The following is a 17,859-nucleotide window of genomic DNA, read 5'->3' as shown; positions in this document are numbered from 1 at the left end:
AGCAAAACTTCTACATTAATATATTATTCTGTATACTTGGAATTTAAATATTAATTTGAAATGAAATCAATAAGTATAGTAAGGCAACATTTGACTGTTTCACCTATGAAAGTTTATGAATTTAAATCAGCAAAAAAACATTTTGGGGTATCTTCTCGTTGGGAAAATGGGAATCATCATTTATATTTACATATTTACTGAGTGCCTACTGTATGCCAGTCACCATTGCTAGAACTATCATCACATGGCAATGGAATGAAACACGGAAGTGCAGAACACTCACGTCAACAATCAGGAAATCCAGCCAGCACCAGGCATTGGTGAAGTACATCTGAAAACCGTATGCGACCCACTTGAGAAGCATTTCCAGGATGAATATGTAAGTGAAAACTTTGTCAGCATATTCTAACATGGTCTTAATGGTTTTTCGCTGCTCAATATATATATCTTCAAAGGCCTGTGAGTGAGAAAATTCCATGTAATTTCATTGTCATAAACTTGTCTCTAACTGATGTCTCAATAGAGCAAACCTGCTGCAAACCTCGTCTCAGGGGCCTGCGTCTGGAAGGCTTTGTGTTCCCCATGGTGGTACTGTGCTTTAGGGTCACCTGCAGGCACACTTCAGTCAACCAATGAATTCAAATAATTTTTAAATTAGGGTATCGGGATATCCCAAAGAGCTTAAAAATATTGAGAAACTGTCAGGTGCTTCTCTCTACAGCAGGAGGCAGAAAGTCATGTGTGAGTAGATCTGCTTTGTTGATTACACTAGAATGTTTTCTCTCAGTAATACAAATGCAAGGCAAGGAGACACCCCCCCCCACCCCCATAGCCCAAGGAAAGAGGAACAGAGGGTTATCACTTTCACCTCTCTATTTCTCTCCCTCAGCATGGGCACATGTGTGGTGCATGTGGGGAAGCCCCCTCCACCGGGCTCTGCGACATTTTGCAGAGCTCTTGAGACAGTGTGGGGAATTCATTTTCAGGAGCCTCTGGGTGTTCTGGAATGAAAAGATCATTTATCTAACTCAATCGCCTTATAGGAAAAACTATCAGGATAACTTGGTGGCCTGGATTAAGGACAAAAGAAAATTTTCTTTTTTTTTGGAGAAAAGGGGGATCTGGGCTTGTGATCAGGGCACAAGGGCCTAAAGTCTCTCCAGCTCAATTTATAGCTGAAGCTGGAAGCCCCTCAGAAGCCAGCCATTGTGCCAGCATGGTGATGCACTTCGGTGAGCTTTGACTGGGTATAACTGAGAACCAAGAGCTAAGACAGCAAAGGCACTAATTACTGGTGAGACTTCAGAGTTCCCTCTCTCCTGGCATTAAAAGCGCAGGGCTGACCCTCTTTGCTCAAGTACATGGCAAGACGCAGGACTCTTAATCAAATCAGAGGCAGGCTTAGAGGCCTCCAGGTACAAGACTATAATCCTAATGAAATCAACTCACCAAACCCTGTAGTGACTAATTGAAAAAAATAAAAGAAATGCAGCCACATTTCTATCACCAAATGGGAAAATGGGTCACACTATTTTCATATGTTAATTAATATTTTGACCAAACTGACCTTTCCATTGAATGAAATTGGACATAAATTAAGTTTTAATGCTTTCACTTTGCTACTAGTCAGTAATTAAGTCAGTCTACTATTTTGCCATTCACTATGATTGGCACTAGTGAATCAGCATGAACAAAACAAGTGAATTCCCTGCAAAATGGAGCTTATGCTAAGCAGTTTGATATTTAGCTGATAATCCTGTATCATGTCTGCATAATCACTCTTAATAAGAACTGCCTCTGATGACTCAAAGTCAGAAATATCTTTCTTTAAATATTACAGAAACCATAATCTGAGTTTGATTCAATCTGAGACCTACTCTACAACAATAAAAATTGCTATTTACTGAGGCTCACACTGTGCTAAAAATATCACACAATGTCTCGTACTTCACAAGCAACATATTTTAAAAACATATAACAAGAGGTTCATTGAGGGGGAAGGTAAAGAGTTTCAGTAAAAGAAAAGGAGCAGATCATATGTCACCTACCAGCGCCCCACTGCTGAGTAGAATCATGAAGACGATGAAGGTTTCAAACCAGTTGTGCTCCACTATCTTATAGCAGGTTTTTCTCAGTTCCACCAGAGTTTCCCTTTGCCTTCTTCTATGCTTATCTGACAACACTTGAACTTCCGCACACAGTCTACAATAAGTCAAAGTAAATGAAGAAAAAATAGTTACTCTTTGATTATGTACATTTCTATTGATGGAAGACTCATCTACATTATTACCTGATATATTGTAAGTAACTATTTTTAAGATGGCTTCCACTTACACAAATGGAAATCATCTGTATGGTTTTTAAAATCATTCATTCAGCAAATATTTTTTATGTATATGTGATTGTTGTAATGGATTATATTACATCATAAAAACATATAGAAAAACAGAAAGAAAATAAAATCACCAAAATTTGGTATTTCCATCTTGTCCTTATCTTATGATTCCATTCATACACGGACATTTGAGTTCTAAATAGTTCACTTAATGGTATAATATACGTATTTCCCTTTTATTGTATGTAAATAGAACTGTGAAAGGTTTCACAATACTTCTCTAAATAAGATTACCGGACTTAACCAGAATTTACAGAATTATTCCACTATTATTGAATATGTTGCTTTAATTTTGGCTATTATCGGCAACAATATTATAAACATCTTTGTGTAATTTGTGGATTACTAGATCAAAGGCTTATCAACAAATATTTATTGAATATCTGTTGCATTCAAGGAATTGTATTGGACAAAGTATAATAACAGAATGTGTAAACATAGACTTTCTCTTAAAAAAGTGTGCACTTGGGGCGCCTGGGTGGCTCAGTCATTGAGCGTCTGCCTTCAGCTCAGGTCATGATCCCAAGGTCCTGGGATCGAGCCCCGCATCGGGCTCCCTGCTCAGCGGGAAGCCTGCTTCTCCCTCTCCCACTCCCCCTGCTTGTGTTCCCTCTCTCGCTGTGTCTCTCTCTGTCAAACAAATAAAAATCTTAAAAAAAAAAAAAGTGTGCACTTTAGGGGCGCCTGCGTGGCTCAGTCTGTTAAGCATCTGCCCTTCGGCTCAGGTTATGATCCTAGGGTCCTGGGATCGAGCCCTGCGTCCTCTCCCTGCTCAGGGGGGAGTCTGCTTCTCCCTCTCCCTCTGCCCCTCCCCCCATGCGCACGCCCTCTCTCTCTCTCTCTCTCTCTCTCTCAAATAAATAAATAAATAAAATCTTTTTTTTTAAGTGTGCATTTTAAGTAGGGGACTTTTGTTCACAAATTCTATAATTATAGAAAGCAAAAAAAAAATCACAAATTAAATAAGGTATTGTACAAGTTGATTGGTACAGATTTATTTCTGATATTGAGCTTTACAGAGGAAATGAATTTCAGCTTAGACTTTGAGGGATATGTAAGAACAGGTCTGGTACAGGAGCTATAAAGGAATGGAGAAACGACGACATCAATAACACTTAATGATAGGTCTAGAAGTTGCATGAAGGAAAGAATTAGGAGTCAAGACTAGAAAAAACACTTAAGAGCCAATCTGAAAAAAGGAACTGGGGAGTCAGCTGGAGAATTTAGATTTTATATACTGTCCAACGAGTAAAACATTGAAGGATTTATTTGGGAGTTGTGAAGATTTACCTGATAAGAACACCGATTTAGAATGATCTCTGCCTATAAAAGGCACTGGATGAATAGAAGAAAGAAGACGGAAAAGGAGTTAAGAGTGCATGAAAAAAAAAAGAGTGTATGAGATTCAAACAAGGGTGACAGTGGTGACAGTGGTTAGGAATCAGAAGATACCACTGAGCTGACAGGACCTGGCAGCACACAGAATAGGGGGATGCTGGGGTGCGGGAGATGGGTCATGAGATAAGGCTTTAAACATGAAGAGGGCTCTTGTTCAATGAATAAAAAAATGGAAACCTCATCTTGAAAAGAGCATAATATTTTACTGCATAGGTATTTATCAGATGCTACTTTATAATGTCAGTCAGAGAGATCATATCCTTTGTTTCATGAAAATTTAACGATGTGCTATAAAATGTTATTAGCTTCTCATCTAAGAAATAAATAGTATTGTATTTGTTGTTTCTTTGAGGAGGAAGATCTTTTTCATATTCCTGCTTCCCAAAAGATCAAGAAGATTTATATGCCCTGAAAATATTCATTGTATTAAATTAAATGGAACTAAATTTAGGTTTGTTTTTTTTCTCTAGAGAGGATATGAGATGAAAAAACAATTTAATAGAAAAAGACCAATTTTAGCAGGAATGATGAATGCCAAATTTGAGACATTGGTTTATTTCTGAGAAGAAAGGAAGAAAATGGGATGAGGAAGGGGAACAAAATGGGCCTAAACTCTATCTGTTTTGTCTTAAATAAAAAGTCTGACGCATATATGACAGAAGTATTCAAATTGTTAAAGTTGGTTGGTGGGCATCTACCTATTATTCATTATTATTTTCTATAATGTTAAGTTATTCTATATCCTATATAGAATATATTCTAAAATATTTCATAGTTAAGTGGTTTTTTAAACTTTACAAAAGACAAATGTTGATAGTACCATAATTATTATTGCATAATTACTTATTATTTCCTTATTATTGAAGTATATATGAGTCTGTTGTGACCCTAAAGATAAGCTAATTGTCTGATAAGCTAAGAGTAAAAACTAATACCACAGAAATTATTTTTGTGATATACCACTTGAATGTTTTGGGAAGTCATACATTTTTTCATAATCAAGTAACTGCACTGGAATGTATGAAGACTTTTTGAAGAAAATAGCAAATAGTGACTTCCTGCATAACTTATGCTGAACAAACAGCTCTCCCTCTGAAATTATTTAAAAATTCACAATTAATATTTAAGTATTTATTTTCACCAATGCATTAAAGTCCAAAATCAACAAGTATATACAACATAATCTTATGTAACAACCTTGAAAGAATCCACTGATGTCAATTGTGATTTCTAACATCTGTGTAATTACATATTCTAAAATTTGCTTAAAGTTTAAATTAAAACAGCTTTAGTGTTCTTAATGTAAACATGCATAACCCAAATGAAACACTTTTAGAATTAGTTGTAATAAAATTGCATTACTAGTAGCAATTTGAGGCAGTCGCTATCTTTATTTTTAATTTTTTTAAAGATCTATTTATTCATTTTAGAGAGGGGGAGGGGGTAGAGGGAGACAGAGAGAGAAACCCAAGCAGACTCCCCGCTGAATGTGGAGCCTAATGCTGAGTTTGATCTCATGACCCTGAGATCATGACCTGAACCAAAATCAAGAGTCAGATACTTAACCTACTGTGCCACCCAGGCAGCCCTGAGGCATGTCTCTATTTTTAAATTTTTGCTTAAGCAATTGCTATATGTTATTGATTTGAGACTAAGACATGATATGCATTATTAAACAGCTGTTAACTAAAAAAATGAGTTAAATGTGAAGTGATATCCAGGGTTTTAGAGAAATGTTCTTGTACCTACAATAGGGGTTTATATAAGAAATGAAGAGAATTTCTGATCTTGTGGGAAGAAATTGTACTAAATTTTTCTGTCTCTTTGATCATTAGCGGTGCATTCCCACACAGTCTGGATTGGCCGGGTGACTTGCTTTGATGAACAGCACAGGAGCAAACCTGGCAGAAGAGGAGCCTTGGCAGTTAGGCTTCCTCTCCTGCTCCTGTGCCTTCACCCCGTGAACATACTTGCTCACTGTGCGGAGGACAAGATTAAGAGTGGAGTGGAGCTGAGTCAGCCCAAGAGTCCATGCGAAACCTCAGGCTTGGAAGAGAGCCTATCCGAGATCAGCAAAACCATCTAGCTGGCCATGGACTCATGAGCAAAAATATTGGATATATAGTATTATTGTTCAAGAGATAACTGATCCATACCTCAAATTACATAATTTTAGTTTTCTTCAGAAAATCCTCTTGGTATTATTGGCCTGATGGCATGGTGTCCCATATTATAAAACTCATAGTATATTTTGGCATTTCATTATCTCTTATCTATTATCATTCAGAACAAGTAAAAAAATTAATCTTGACAGATACAAGTAACCATTACTCATGGACAGTTTTAAATGTACACTTATCATTTACTCCCCATTGTAAGCTGACAAAACAGTAAACAATAAATTACCTCTTGGACCTTAAATTTTTTCTTCCTTTTGTTTTTAAAGCTAACGAGAGATATGCTTGATTTGTTATTCTCTCTGATTCAATATTCTAGAAGGCCACTAAAACACCCATATAGTTAGCAGCATTTCTTAGCTGAACAGTATGCACAAAAATAGGAATGTCTGATTACATAAATCTTATCTTCTAAAAAATTATCTTTGTTTTGATACAGAAAAAAAAAAAACAAAAGCCACACAAATAAACGGATAGTCACTAGATAGAGATGATTAGAAGATGGGGAAAGACATACGTAAGAGTGGTCCAGTGAGCTCATATGCATTGTTCCCACTTACCTTCCGTGAAACAGGCTTCAGGTTCAAGGGATTCTTCAGGTTCTACCTCAGGTTGCTCTCCCTCAGCGGGAGCTCCTATGTCAACTGTGCTGCCTTCAGATGAACTAGTTGCATTTAGCTTCTGAAAATCAATTCCACAGAAAATCTTTTAAAATATTTTCTTTATAATATAAAAACTCAAAAGGCGTGACCTCAAGTCTTCTGTATGCATTTCCTTGATCTGTAATTCAAGAGTATCTTAAACATAATGCCAGTCCGCTTTAGTAGAGGTGGGGGTCACAAGATTAGATGCAGTGCCACAGCATATTTTTTCTTTAAAAATATGGTGCTAACAACTTAAATAATTTTTGATTAAGCCCATGTATAGAGATTCTGAAATAAAATCCTGAAGAGAGCTTTGTAAGCTGCCAGAGCCATATGGTCATCTGTGATCTTGCTTTTGTAAAATAGCTTGCAAATGGTATAGTTTGTTTTATTCTAAAATTGTGACCCAACCAATGAAAGCTGCACAAGTGTATTTTCATGTCAAATGCAGAAAAGATTGATCCAATGCACATAAACAGCAACAATCTAAATTTATCCACTTTTCATTGACATGAAAACATATACCACTAGGTTGTTATTAAATATATTCTATAGTTTTCTAATTCAGAAAAGAGCAGCACATTGTTAGCTTTATAGCAAGAGCTGGTATTTTGCATTCTCTTTGGCCAATGCACCCCTGTGTTTCATTGTGCATTTGGAAACTACTTGTTACTCTGGCACTCTTACCTGTCCTGTTAATACGGGGAGAAGCGAATCTTTGGCAGTCACTTTGGTTTCCTTTAGGCTACATCAAATACCACCAAAAGAAAAATATAATAGAAAGAAGTTGTTTTGGACCTTGACATATAACAAACTTTAGCCAGGTCAGGGTGTTAAAGGGATCAGCTAAAAATAAAGGGATCCCAGTCTTTAGCCTGGTCTTAAAATGCTGCAGGAATGACACAGGGCCAGGTATGAGTGCCACATGGAATCAGAGTAGTTTGGGCCACAGCATTCCCGGACCTGTTACAATGTTATTACCATTAGTGCATAACATTAGGAAATGGCTGAGCTGATAAGAGCTACTTTATAAAGGGGATGAGGTAAGCACACGATAAAATGCACACTGAAGTATGTTGAACTACTACAAAGTGGATATTGTAGTCAGTACTAGAAACACTCTACTCATACTTGAGCTAAGGATTATATGGATCTGCTCTGGGAAGCTGGTTCCTTTATTTTATGAAAATAATTTTCTTTATTTAAAATATTTACTTGGCATAGTGATGCTGATGAAGTAAAACTATTTATATATGATAAATATGAGATTGAAAATGCTTTTGTCTTATGTAATTTAACAATATCAGTGATAGAAGCATAAATATTAGATGTGTCTATCTTCTTAGACCCAGTTTCAGGACTATTTTTTAATTTGACTGAAACAGTTAAATCAAGGATTATATATTATAAAATGCTTGAAGTTTGTTGAATTCTTCTGCTCACCAGGTGTATCACAATAGTAGACAGATAATCACGATATCTTTGTCCTTAAAATTTAAATATATTTAGTTTTAAGGTGAAATGTCAAAGTGGGAATATTTATTATACAATATTTTAATTTTTCAGACTTCTAATTTCTTATCCTTCGTCTTTTGGTTAGACTCTTTGATAATATAGCTGTGTTTAGGTACACGTAATTGACTAAGATATAACCAAATTATCCTCTCATTCCAATTCATCTGACTTGAATAAAATTGTTACATATCAGGGAGCTGAAGATACTGATCTTTTCCTTTGCAGGATGTTGAAACATGGCAATCGGAAAAACTGAAGCTAAGTCATACCTAATCTAACTGCAGACAGCCCACAATAAGAAATGGAAAACATTCCTTTTAGGAAAAAAGGGTAACACTGTAAATAGAGATTGGGGGAAGACCTAGGGGCGAACCCAAGGAAAAAATGAGGCTCCATATTCAAAGTACTCCATATGCTCAGACTGGCATTAGTGAATGATGGCATTACAGCCTATCAGGGCTGGGTATGTCAAAGGTACTCAATAAATATTGTTTAAAAAATAATGAATGAATGACTTCTCCATAACAAAATGAAGGTGAGCTCTTGACACTGATGGGGAGAAGTCATCAGATAACAAATTCCAGTGAATCTTGGTTTGAAATGTTCCAGAGGATCCCTGTAACATCAACTATCACCCCTTTCATTTGGTGCAGCTCCTTAATACTAATATAGAAATAATGTCTTTTTATTGAAGCCAAATATTTGTGTATTTAAAGGTCAGGTTACTACTTTTTTATAAGTGCAACATGAAACTATTTTGTCTCTAGAAGACGTATAGCACAAGACTTAATCTTTTGAGGCAAAGATACTACTTTTGCCATCTCTGTGTCCCTAGTACCTATCACCAATGTTTGTGTTTAATAGATGTTTGTTGAGTAAATGAATAAATGACCAGTGCATGGACTCTTTTATTCTGCCAGTAACTACTTCTGACACCGCCTATCAAATACTTTTACATTCAAGGGAATACAAATAAAATCCCCACTTAGGTGCAGAGTAACACAAATCCTTTAAGATTCTGAATTGTGTAAATAGTGGCCAACAACTTTTAGAATTAGGAGTGTTGTCTCAACATCAGGTTCTCAATTATTCAGACCTAAAATCAGTCTACAACGAAAACTGTAGTTTAACTCTGGAGTTAGTAAACTAATACTGAATCATTCTGACAGTGTTTTCTTTCTTTTCACTCTTTATAGTTAGATCTGCAGTCCCATTGGTGAATGGAATCTTTTTAAGGAGAAGCAATCTCCTCCTTCTCCATCTTCCCTCTGATGTGGAACAGCAACCAATCTGGTGTCTATTTAGAGAAGGAAATGTGGCTTTAAATACCTTGTCATTAGTTATAGTGAGTCAGTAACTGGACTCTAGATCTTCTGTACCCTATTTTACCAGAACTTCCTAGAGAATTTTTTGATGATTCATAAGTAAAACCAACCTTTATCAGTATAAAATATTTAGTAGACGTGATATGTAGTTAAATGTTGTAGGTTCATGATAGTGCTTGTGATATTATTGATTCCCATGTTTTGTGACTATGAACTTAGTATTAGTTCAGTTTATATTCATATTCCTATATGTATTAATGTAGAGTAGAACTAAATATTCATTGGAATATTAAATGAACAAAAAGTTTACTTTAAACAATAATACCGAGATGTAGGCAAGAAACTGATTTATAAAATCTTTCTTGATAACATCAATCCATTGACTTTCTTAAAATTACATAAGAGGCAAATATCATAATATAAAATATGTCAAGTAAAAGTTAAAATGTGTAAAGAATCTATAAAAATCAAAGGAATCAAATTAAGACTATAAAACTCCAGCTTCAGATATGGTCATAATTATAATAAATCCTAACTATCGCACAAATTCACCAAATAGAACTGTCAAATATACATCATTATATGGAACTTTAGAACTCATGCACTTGAAGAATTTTCAAATAAAGGTTGCTTGCAAATGCTCCAAACTAGGCATCATCCACTGCAAAATACCCCATGAGTAACAGACCAAAATATGAATTGGCTAGAAATAGAACCAGTTCTATACTTTGAAGTTCCACACTTGGCAAGTTTTATATTTCCCTTTGGTAAAATATAAATGTTTAGGTTCCCTTTTTATTTTTTGTGCTTATTTATTAGGAAATAAATGAACTAAATATTGTTAGAGTACCCTCGCCTAGTTAAATTTTAACAAAATATGATGTATTCTAATATCAGGATAGTAAAGAGATCAAACAGGAATAGCCAATTGTTACTTGCTATGAATAGCACTGGCAATAATTTATTTTCAGGTGGAATATTACATGAACATTTGTTTTAATGAAAATCTCATACTACAGGACTCTTCCTATTGAAAAGCTGCCAGATTCTTATTGGAATATTAAATGCTAATATTTGCTAAGTGATCTAATAAATAAATATCAAGGCACATAATATCTCATTTTGTATTTTTAAACATTCTATCTCTTTTACTTTTCATGTCATTGATATATTACTATTAAACACTGACATGCCAAAGTAATAGTCTTTTTTTCAGAAAGTAAAGTATTTTTTAAAATAATTAATCATAGCAGAAAAAGGGAGAGAAAACATCATTTGTTATTTTTTTCATAGGCACACTTGTTTTTCATTATAAAACTGAGATACATTTTTAGGGGAAATATAATTATTGCAAAGATTGTATATAATATTATAAAGATTTTATATAATTTAGAAAAGAGGTATATTCTACTCTGACTCAATAAAAGGAGCTGGGATTTTAAAGAACGAAATAGCTTCAAATATAGATTAAATCAAATATTTCGTATCTAAATATTCTGACCCCCAAGAATGGCAATCCTTTGTTCCACATGGATCTTAATTCAAATTTATATTTAAGGAGCTCTGGGTTATTTTCCATGAAAAATCTTAACACTAGAACAATGAAAGTTATAATCTTGCTTGCTTTGGGATAAGCTTAAGGCCAAAGTGGCATATTAATACCAGAAAGGGACTGTTGGTGTTATGGTCTTAATAAGGAAGATGGCAAAATCAAACATATGACAAAAAGTATCATTAGTATTATACTACATTACCCAGAAACCATTTCTGTCTTTATAATGGATACATTACACAATTTTCAAACCATAAATTGGATTTGAAGTATCCATCTTGGCCCCGCAAAAGTAAGCCTTATATCATGTTGGCCTACTCCTCAGCAGATAGATAGTGCCCCAAAGACACACATGTTTAGTCCATTTTGTTCTTACATGAAGGATATTAAGAGCTTTTTTCTCCCTTAATCACTATCCTACTGGAAAACTTTCCTTCGAGGACTAAACATTCTCCAGGATAAAATCGTAAGTGGGTTCTTACTGAATCCTTCCCACCAAAACCTTCTCTTACATCTTTTTCCCTCTTCCACCCCTTGTATTGGATTTAGTATACTCTTTTATGGAGCAGACAATGTTTCCTGAGGGAGGATAAGAGACATATTCAAGGACATTGAAAACTGTAATAATGTAAGAGTTAAGAATAAGTAAGTCAATTTAAACCAGTTTCTGCTTAGTTTGTGTTTCACCATATGTACTCCAATAAATGTCCGAAATAAACTGGTAGGTAATATATCTGATTATCACTTTCTTGGTATACCTGTTTATTCAAGAACTTGGAATATGGAATACTCAGAAAATAAGGAAATGAACCTTCCTTTTTTCCAAGAAACTGGGAAAAACAAGCTATTATCCTAAGGAGTCAAGTCCCACACTTTTCTGAAGAATTAATAAATTATAGGGAAAAAAATTCTCTCTAGTCCTTGTGTATACGTATTATCTGTGTTTCATTGCAAACGCTTAGATATCTTGGGTCCTATTGTATGTCATTCTTCAATATACAGGGCATTATCTTTCAAAAGTCTAGAGTGCCAGAGACTGAATATATTGTTCCAAAGTATAAAAGAATACTATAAGAATGACATAATCATTGCTCCTTTCCAGAGAGCCAACTATGCTTATACTGGGGTTGTTTTACAGTTTTAATGGCAGAAGAGGAAACTGCACCTAAGTGACAAAGTATTTAATTAATATTTCTTAAGAAAATAATTCAATCGCACTGAGCAATTTGGTTAACATATTTGAGTACAAAACTATGATTTCAACATTAGGAAATGCAAAGGTCCACCAAATGGACCCCAAAGTGGGTTACACTCATTGCCATGATCAATGACAAGGGAGGTCCTTTCATTTAAAAACACTGAAGGACCTCACAAGGATTCTCTTCCTATATAGGAGTTTGTAGTGCATGATATATTTAAATAATATTCTTCAGGAGAAAGTTTCCCAGCAGGTCTGGATGAAATAAGGAAAAACAAAACCACAAAGGACAGAGGAACAACCAAGTAAAGAAGGTGGATTCCAGATCTATTTTCCCACCTAAAAGACCATTATCTAATTTTTTTTGGTATACAAAAAGCATTTTTTCCCCTTTTCTTTCAGTCTTAGGAGTTTTAGGGGTAGATATCAACAGAATTTCCAAGGTAATCATATTCTAAATGTAAAATACTTTTGGTCAATTGCTGAATAAAACAATGTCATTTTCTCTGTAATGAAGCAGATAAAAATTGTACCCATGCTGCTAGCAGCCAAAATATAAACATTCCAATTCATTTACATTATTATCACATTAAAATACCCTTTAAACAGTTTGCACATGAATAAGGGATTACTTTGTTTTTCAGATTACCTTTCAGAAAAACTTAATATGACAGTGAACAAAAAATTACCAACAAAGTACACCCATTGGGATTATATTAAAAAAACAAAACAAAACAGGGGTGAGAAAGCTTTTCTGCAAGTTTTTCAAAGAGCACCTACATTTCTCCTTTAAGCCCTTAGCATGTTCAAAACTCTGTAGCATTAAATGGAAATTAAATAATCCATAAAGGCATGCACTTTTATTTTTCAGTGAATATAATTTCTATTAAAATCTATGAAAGAAGATTAGCAACTATATCATTGTTTCAAAAACTTAGGGTTGCCAGACTTGCCTGACCATGCTTTATATGACTCAGCATAAGAGCAGCTGTGCATATTTTTATTTTACTGCCAATGGATGGGCAAGGAATGTAGCTGAGTAACATGCAGGCCACTCAAAATTCATTTAGAAACTGATTATATTTATATATGTACAACTTGCTTGGGTAACCTGGGTAAAAGTGGTGGCACGAGCCTCTGGCTGGTTAAAAAACACCAGAGCTGCACTCTTGATGGCTCCAGCTTGATTTTACCCCTGTGAGAAGTAAGAATGGTAAGCAGTGAAGGTCACCATATTGTACTAGTAAATTTCACTTTGAAAAATAATCATTCAAGCATGTTTTCAACATTATTAAAACTCTAAAAGAGAAATCATTCAAAATTGCAAACTATGAAAGGAATTACATTAAATATAGTCAAATAATGTTGAGTTAAAGCATACATGATTATAACATGGTAAGCTCTAGAGAATCCACAGAAAGGTATCAAAGAATCACACAACTTTGTCAAAGACATAGAGGATTTAGTTCAAACACCCAAACAACCTCCGAGTCCACTTGGTTAGTCTGTCCTATAAAAAGGGATTTTCAGGCATTCCAAAAATTTTAAAGTGCCATATTTTTTCCTTTAATTAAAAATTATTTAGAAAAGAATATCAATAACCTTCATACCATTTCTTACTACTCTACATGTGATATTTAACAGCACAACCCCATCCCATCAGTTTAAAAAAATGAACAGACAAAAATAACTAGAAGACAGAACACTAAACAGATATTTCAGGTAGGAATATTTGGAATTCTTGGATAATTCTCTCAAATCTCTTTTGTTTTCTAGTATAGAGCTACTAGGTAAAATACCAAATGATTAAAACCTGCACATTTCTCTTCCTAGACTATTGCCCTAATTTTTTATGAGTTTATATTTAGGAAGTTTGATATCAAGATATACTTGAAAATTTCTCCAAATAATAAATTTTAGCAACCAGGTAACAATCTCTATGTGAGAACGAATCTAAAGGACTCCACAGCCAAAGCAATAAAATAATTCTATTTCCAATGGGCAGATCAGTTCTCTGCCTCCAATTCCAAAGTAATGACTTTACATATGTTATTTTGGAGTACTAAATTGAAAAACAAAACAAATGAAAAAGCTTAACGGTAACTAGAAAGAGAGTCTGGATTTTCCTACTATAAGCCCCACCTGACTGGACATTTCAAATATAAGGATTTGAGGTGAGGCAAAAACACATGCAGTTTTGGAGAAGCCTGAGGCTTTAAAATTTCTGAAAATTAAAAAGACCGGATGTCAAGTTAACTACACCTCAAAAGATACTCAAACTTAGCCAAAGGTTTAAACTGACTGATGCCTTTAACATTTGATTCTTCATAATTTATTCTTGGTTTATATGAAATACTCTAAAATTAAGCATACATAAAAAGAAAAATTGAAAAAAAAAGAAAAATTGACTTCCCTTACAGCAAATATTTGCTATTTGGTATAATGTCAGGATAACAAGAGGGGAATATATAGTAAAATCTAATGACCCAATTCTATTTTCTAAATGCTGGCTTCAATTTCTAGTAATATACTATAGGAACAATTAGTCCCCACCCTTTCCTTCAGCATAGCCCAACCAACTACGCTTATCCAAAATTTTATTAACCATATATTAAGATATTATTAAATTTTAAAATAATGGCCTTATTAGTAAACATTTGAGTTCAACTAGTTACAGCAATTCGTTGCCTCAGGCTATAAAGTTTTATAATTTTCCCCTTGAATCACATCACTTATTTTGTGAAACTAATAACTATGGCCTTGTTATTTACCTGTTAATTTTAACACCTATATTTAAACTTTTTCTGGGGTGCCTGAGTGGCTCAGTCGGTTAAGCGACTGCCTTTGGCTCAGGTCACGATCCCAGGGTCTTGGGATCGAGCCTCACATCGGGCTCCCTGCTCAGCGGGGAGTCTGCTTCTCCCTCTTCCCCTGCTCATGCTTTCTCTCATTCACTCTCTCTCTTTCAAATAAATAAAATATGTTAAAAAAAGAAGAAGAAGATAGCAGGAGGGGAAGAATGAAGCGGGGGAAATCGGAAGGGGAGACGAACCATGAGAGACTATGGACTCTAAGAAACAAACTGAGGGTTTTAGAGGGGAGGCGGGTGGGGGAATGGGTTAGCCTGGTGATGGGTATTAAGGAGGGCAGATTCTGCATGGAGCCCTGGGTGTTATACACAAACAATGAATCATGGACCACTACATCAAAAACTAATGATGTAATGTATGGTGATTAACATAACATAATAAAAATAAATAAATAAATAAACTTTCTCTGGATTTCATGTTTAACATCTACTTCTACCTAATCACAGAATTAACAATACTTATCTTAAAACAAGAAAGAATGAAAAATAGCATATTCTTCAGTAATTTTAGGTAATCAACATGGGAATACTGACTGAAACAGCTAAGGTTTCCTTCATAGAAATATATTTTTGTTCATAATTTTATTAACTAATGTCCAATTTTTGTGACTGTTACACTACTTAAATTTTATCCTTCAGTGCCTCAAGCTCCCCAGTCCTCTGTCTTTCTTAGAATGAAAATAGTATTGGAGGTCTTTCTCTTCCTGTCAACCAATTCAAAAGACAAGAAAGGATGAATCTTTGCCTTTGGCTGTTATTTTTATTTGCTTATGCAAGCTTTAATCACTGGGAATTCTGTTTTCATTTTTGTATGGTTAAACAATTCAACACTAAGGGTTTAAATTCTTTCTTCTCTTTATCCCCAACTCTGTGCTTATTAACCTAGAAACAAATTAAAAGCATACTGTGGTACTCATACTTTTCTAGTAAATCAAAGAATACTTTAAACTGCCGAGACTGGTACTGTAGTTGATAAACTCAGAATTTTACATATTCTAACATATCAAGTCTTGTTTGTGTAGACAGCATGGTCTGGGCTCAGTAGGGTTACACATTTTCAGCATGAGTCATTATTACCTTCATTTCCTTAAAAAAATTATTTACTTCAGAAATATGAAACTATATGTAAGTATCAAGCCAATATCCCAGATTTTTCATGAATAAAAATGCCTGTGCAAACTAAATAAGATCACATTTTATGAAGTATTTCATAAAAGCCAAGTGATAGGGGCACCTGGGTGGCTCAGTCTTCAAGCGTCTGCCTTCAGCTCAGGTCACGATCCCAGGGTCCTGGGATCGAGCCCCACATCGGGCTCCCTGCTCAGCGGGAAGCCTGCTTCTCCCTCTCCCACTTCCCCTGCTTGTGTTCCCTCTCTTGCTATGTCTCTGTCTGTCAAATAAATAAATAAAATCTTAAAAAAAAAAAGCCAAGTGAGAATTGGAACTGCCCTCTCACCAAGTATTTTTCTAGTACGTACAAAAAACCACCATTGTGGGAGAATTAAAAGGAAGAAAATGAACAAACTGAAGCATTTTCACAAATCTCAAATTATTTTCAGATAATTAAATTCATATTAATCTGAATATTAATATTATCAATAATTCAAAATGGCGAATATTTGAAAAAATGAGTCAGCATATCAAATATCTGGCTACATTTTAATCTGTCGTTAATTTATCTATCACCAATTTTGCCATAGAAAGTGTGTCAATAGATACTTTCTATTTTCTTACAGAGATAAAACATAACTTTAATGTGGACTCCTAGTTTAAAGCATACGTGATGTTAAACTATCTTATTTAAAAATTCCTACCTCTTTGCTTTCCTCCATATCTGACTCGCTGCTAAATTCTTCAGTGTTTAAATTTTCAAAGTCAGACTCTCCGACAGCAATTGGTACAGTCACAGTGAGGCTGGGGTTGTTGATGAATGACATGTAATCGCTTTCATCCACAACGTATTTTTCCACACTGCTGCCTATGCCACTGGTGGTCCCATTCCCATCTTTGAGATAATTGAGATCTTTGCCTATTTCTATAGTGGTGTGGTTGGAAATACAGCTGTCTTTTTTGTTATTCAGATCTTCAAGAGGTTTAATTTCATCTAAGGCTTTCTGCTTTCTAACAAAGGCTTTCTGAATAAATTCACGTAGTTTTCTTTTAACATAATCGATTCCCTTCTGCATTCTTCCCACGGCAATCTGGAGATTGTTCATTTCATTATCATCGTCAGTGGCGGCGAGGTTGTCGGAACTGAATGAACTCAGGAGCAAGGCCAGGAAGAGGTTCAGAACCTACACACAGTAGGAAAATAGGTGATGAAAATGGTGAGCGCTGTGAAGTGTGCAAGACTGCTGAGTCACAGTCCTGTACCTCTGAAACAAATAATACATTAGATGTTAAAAAAGAAAAAAAGAAGAAGAAGAAGATAGCAGGAAGGGAAAAATGAAGGGGGGGAAATCGGAGGGGGAGACGAACCATGAGAGACTACCGACTCTGAGAAACAAACTGAGGGTTCTAGAGGGGAGGCGGGTGGGGGGATGGGTTAGCCTGGTGATGAGTAGTAAAGAGGGCACGTACTGAATGGAGCACTGAGTGTTATACGCAAACAATGAATCATGGAACACTACATCAAAAACTAATGATGTAATGTATGGTGATTAACATAATAAAAAAATAATTCCACTATCAATATATACATCTATTAAAAAATAAAATGTTAAAAACAAAAACAACATGGACTTGTATATGCTATGATTGTCTTGGTCTTAATTCAATAAAAACAT

The 17,859-nt window shown here is 34.9% G+C and overlaps 1 protein-coding gene across 1 annotated transcript in view; it reads right to left on the bottom strand.

Annotated features, from left to right (window-relative positions):
* Window positions 1–17,859, bottom strand: part of LOC113920611 (sodium channel protein type 2 subunit alpha) — an 84,197-nt gene that overhangs the window by 20,383 nt on the left and 45,955 nt on the right. Inside the window, 5 exon segments of the mRNA XM_035726810.1 lie at window positions 284–457; window positions 2,049–2,134; window positions 2,137–2,202; window positions 6,531–6,651; window positions 16,888–17,367. Coding sequence (XP_035582703.1) covers window positions 284–457; window positions 2,049–2,134; window positions 2,137–2,202; window positions 6,531–6,651; window positions 16,888–17,367 — 927 coding nt within the window.

This window comes from Zalophus californianus, chromosome 3 (assembly GCF_009762305.2).
Source record: "Zalophus californianus isolate mZalCal1 chromosome 3, mZalCal1.pri.v2, whole genome shotgun sequence".
Lineage (NCBI taxonomy): Eukaryota > Metazoa > Chordata > Mammalia > Carnivora > Otariidae > Zalophus > Zalophus californianus.
The sequence above is the reverse complement of the archived record's forward strand: the minus strand, read 5'-3'. Positions and strand labels throughout refer to the sequence as shown.